Source organism: Myotis yumanensis, unplaced genomic scaffold, assembly GCF_028538775.1.
Source record: "Myotis yumanensis isolate MYYU_CA2020_CCGP unplaced genomic scaffold, mMyoYum1.0.hap1 SCAF_5, whole genome shotgun sequence".
Classification (NCBI taxonomy): domain Eukaryota; kingdom Metazoa; phylum Chordata; class Mammalia; order Chiroptera; family Vespertilionidae; genus Myotis; species Myotis yumanensis.
In genome coordinates this window covers 88,071,899-88,076,565 of record NW_027223756.1, presented here as the reverse complement: position 1 = coordinate 88,076,565, position 4,667 = coordinate 88,071,899, and the positions used below count along the sequence as shown (strand labels likewise).

The following is a 4,667-nucleotide window of genomic DNA, read 5'->3' as shown; positions in this document are numbered from 1 at the left end:
ACTACTTTCTTTTTCTTCACATGATACCATCTAACTTGGTATATGACATATGTGTTGTATATATTCTTTCACTATTATTATATTCTATAAATTTTGTTTCTGAGCATCCTGTACACTTTTGGTGAGGTGGGAAATAGCAATAGATATTCCTTAGGTGCATGAAAGCATTTCTCATTGAGACAGTGTAATCCATGTTCACCTTGGAAAAAAAGTTTGAGGAAGACAGGAATTCCTAATCAGAGATGTCATGGGGGATGATACGCACAAAAAGTAAATATTGTTGCTTTGTTACAAAATATAATTGTAGCATTTCAACTATGTTTGTAATGGCCATTTGTGTAAAAACTAATCATGCTAATTTTTCTTTCGTACTAGTCACCTCCACCCCATGGGACCTGGGAATGATACTCTGATTTCAGAATTTCTTCTTCTGGGATTGTCAGAGGAACCAGCACTGCAGCCCCTCATATTTGGGCTTTTCCTCTCCATGTACCTGGTCACTGTGTTGGGAAACCTGCTCATCATTTTGGTCGTCAGCTCAGACTCCCACCTCCACACACCCATGTACTTCTTCCTCTCCAACCTGTCCTTGGTAGACATCTGTTTCACCTCCACCACCGTCCCAAAGATGCTGTGGAACATCCAGACACAGAGCAAAGTCATTACCTATAAAGGCTGCATCACCCAGATGTATTTTTTCTTACTATTTGGAGGACTGGATGACTTCCTTCTAAGTGTGATGGCCTATGACAGGTATGTGGCCATCTGCCGCCCCCTGCACTATATGGTCATCATGAACCCCCGGCTCTGTGGACTGCTGGTTCTGATGTCCTGGATCATGGGGGCTCTGAATTCCTTGTTACACAGTTTAATGGTGTTGCGATTGTCCTTCTGTACAGACTTGGAAATCCCCCACTTTTCCTGTGAACTCAAACAGGTGATCCAACTTGCCTGTTCTGACACCTTTCTTAATAACATGGTGTTGTATTTTGTATTTGTGCTACTGGGTGGTGGTCCCCTCGCTGGTATCCTTTACTCTTACTCTAAGATAGTGTCCTCCATACGTGCAATCCCATCAGCTCAGGGGAAGTATAAGGCATTTTCTACCTGTGCTTCTCACCTCTCAGTTGTCTCCTTATTTTATTGTACAAGCCTAGGAGTGTATCTCAGCTCTGCTGCTACTCAAAGCTCACACTCAAGTGCAGCAGCCTCAGTGATGTACACTGTGGTCACACCCATGCTGAACCCCTTCATCTACAGTCTCAGGAACAAGGACATAAAGAGGGCTCTGAAAAGATTCTTTGGGTTGGCATGTGCAAAGCGTACAATTATCTTGAGGTAAAAAGTGCCCTAGGTTTTGGGCTACAGAACTTAAAACCAGAAATTGTGATTCTTTAATCACATTGTGTTTTTTTAGACTTGCTCCTTTTGTTTTTTGAAAAACACATTTTTATTGATTTCAGAGAGGAATGGAGAGGCAGAGAGAGAGAAACATGAATGATGAGAGAATAGTATTGATTGCCTACTCCTGCATACCCACTCCTGGTGATTGAACCCACCACCCGGGCATGTGCCCTGACCAGAAATCCAACAGAGACCTCCTGGTTCATAGGTTGATGCTCAAACACTGAGAAACACAGGCCAGGCCAGAATTGGTCCCTTCATTCTGTCCTTGAATTTCCTTTGTTTGTTTCAACTTCTCTCTACAATTTAAGTAACCATTCTATTAAGCTTCCTGCTTTGTGTGTTATATGGACATTTTTTCCCTTTGTCCTTTTTTAACCTTCACAAAAATTTTCCAACCTTGGTCAGAAATAGTGAGGACTTTTCATTTACTTCACTAGAAACATTGATGTCTTAAGAATAATTCCTTCTCAAATGACATATATCATTGTAAGTAATTTGTTCTTGTTTTGTAGGTAGAATAGTAATAAGTGGAGTTACTCATGTAGAAAAACTGCACTTGGCTACCTAATCCGTTGTATAATTTCATCCCATAAAATCTGTAACCTCAGTTTTCCCCATGTGCCCCTCTTTCTCTATACATTGGTACCTTAACTGCTCTTCCTGATATTATAGATTTTATCATTGTTCCCTATAAGTCTCTGTCTAATGATAGTGATGCAATAGGATAGGAAACCCTGGGCACTGGCCCGGTTACTACTACTTGTTCCTCAGACCAGAGTCAATGTTCTGGGTCGATAGACTCTTGTGGTCCTTCTTATATTTACAACAACCATCATGGAACTATGAAAACGTAAGTTTTATTACTCACAGTCCTGTACGCCCAATAGCTACACAGAAAGCTGTGTGTATGCACATGTGTGTGCAAGGGACAGAAATGGGCTTGGGCTGAAGGACTCCACCTCTATTGGGGACTAAGGGTATGATGGCTATGGCTTTGTGGCTTGCTTTTTTAAAATGTATCTTTATTATTGAAAGTATTACAGATGTCCTCCTTTTATCCCCCCATTGACCCCACTCTTCCCCTCCCGTGTCCCCTCCTCAGGCATTCACCCCACTATTATCTGTGTCCATGGGTTATTCATATATGCATATAAGTTCTTTGGTTAATTTTTCCCTCCCACCCCTTCCCTCTGAAGATCCACAGTCTGTTGCATGCTTCCATATCTCTGGATCTATTTTGTTTGTCACTTTATTTTGTTCATGGATTTCACAATTAAGTGAGATCATGTGATACTTGTCTTTCTCTTAATGACTTATTTCACTTAGCGTAATACTTTTCAGGCCCCTCCATGCTATTTCAAAGGGTAAGAGATCATTCTTTTCCACAACTGCATAGTATTCCATTGGTAAATGTACCACCGTTTTTTATCCATTCTTCAATGGATGGGCACCTGGGCTGTCTCCAGATCTTACCTATTCTAAATAATAGAGGTACATATATTCTTTCTGATTAGTGTTTCAGACTTCTTAGGTTATATTCCTAGAAGTGGGATGACTGGGTCAAATGGCAGTTCCATTTTTAATTTTTTTGAGGAAACTCCACACTGTTTTCCTGTACCAGTCTGCATTCCCACCAGCAGTGTCCTAGGGTTCCCTTTTCTCCACATCCTTACAAGCACTTGTTGTTAGTTGATTTATTGATAGTAGCCATTATGGCAGGTGTGAGGAGGCACCTCATTGTATTTTAATTTGCATCTCTCTGATGATTAGTGACGTTGTGGATTTATTCATATGACTGTTGGCCATTTGTGTGTCCATCTTTGGAGAAGTGTCTATTTAGGTCTTCTGCCCATTTTCTGATTGGACTGTTTGTCTTCCTTTTGTTGAGTTGTATGAGTATTTTATATATTTTGGGTTTGCTTTTTATTTGAAACCTAAGAGCAGGCATTGAGGCAGAGGAAGAAAAAGCAGGGTCATTCATATGGTCAGTTGTCTAGGTTACTCAGGGTTTTCAAAAGGGGAATTTTATAACATGTTAATTCTTGTGTCAATATGACAAAATTCTCTATCTGTTCCTGTGTGTAATTCCAAATGAACTTTTGCTGAATGAATTCCAAATGCTCCCTTTATGTATCCATTGTCTACTGTGAAGTTTCTCCCTTTGCTTGTTTTGAAAATGCTTTGAACTAAAAATGAAATTGCATATATTAATTGTTCCAAAACAAGTCAAGTAAATCTACACTAATAAGACAAAGATGCTAATTGACCGTACCTTTGCTATGCTAAAGCCACACCCACCAGCCCATCAGAGCGACTATATGCAAATTAACCCAACCAAGATAGTGGCTGGCAGCCACAGAGGTGGATCAAGCCAGAGGCTTGGTTTCCCTAGTGATGGAGGAAGCCAAGCTTCCCGCCTGCCCAGGCCTGCTGTGGCCTTCACAAAAGGCAGCAAAGTTTCAATTATAGAACCTAAATAAATCCCAGATAGCTGCTTCCAGCCAGCCTCCACTGGGATCTTGGGTGGCTGGGGGCTGTGGCCAGCCTGCAAATAGCCATCAGCCCCTCACCCAGGCTGGCCAGGCACCCTAGTGGGACCCCCACCCTGAAACGGGACACACTTCAGGGCAAACCAGCTGGCCCCCACCCATGCACCAGGCCTCTATCCTATATAATAAAAGGGTAATATGCAAATTGACCCTAACAGCAGAGTGACTGGGAATCACTGGTCACTATGACACACTCTGACCACCAGGGGGCAGACGCTCAATGCAAGAGATGCCCCCTGGTGGTCAGTGTGCTCCCACAGGGGGAGCTCTGCTCAGCCACAAGCCAGGCTGACGGTTGCCAGTACAGCGGTGGTGGTGGGAGCCTCTCCCATGTCCTCAGCAGCGCTAAGGATGTCCAACTGCAGCTAGGCCTGCTCCCTGCTGGCAAGTGGACATCCCCTGAGGGCTCCTGAGCTGCCAGAGGGATGTCTGACTGCTAGCTTAGGCCCAATCCCCCTGGGAGTGGGCCTAAGCCAGCAGGTGGTTCCCCCCAGGGGTCCCAGACCGCGAGAGGGCACAGGCCGGGCTGAGGGACCCTCCCGAGTGCACAAATTTTTGTGCACGCACCGGACCTCTAGTCTCTACTAATAAAAGCATAATATGGTAATTAAAGCAGACATCCGAACGTCTTTCTGGACATAATTCTGGACATCCTTCTGGTCGAAGCTGTGGTGGAGGGGGCCGAGGCAGTGGCAGTTAGGGGCAATCAGG

The 4,667-nt window shown here is 43.6% G+C and overlaps 1 protein-coding gene across 1 annotated transcript; it reads left to right on the top strand.

The window, feature by feature from the left end:
- Positions 1–388: 388 nt before the first annotated feature.
- Positions 389–1,342, top strand: LOC139009907 (olfactory receptor 7A17-like). Its single transcript, XM_070414023.1, has one exon. It carries the CDS (start codon positions 389–391, stop codon positions 1,340–1,342), a length of 954 nt encoding a protein of 317 aa, XP_070270124.1.
- The last annotated feature ends 3,325 nt before the right edge of the window (positions 1,343–4,667 follow it).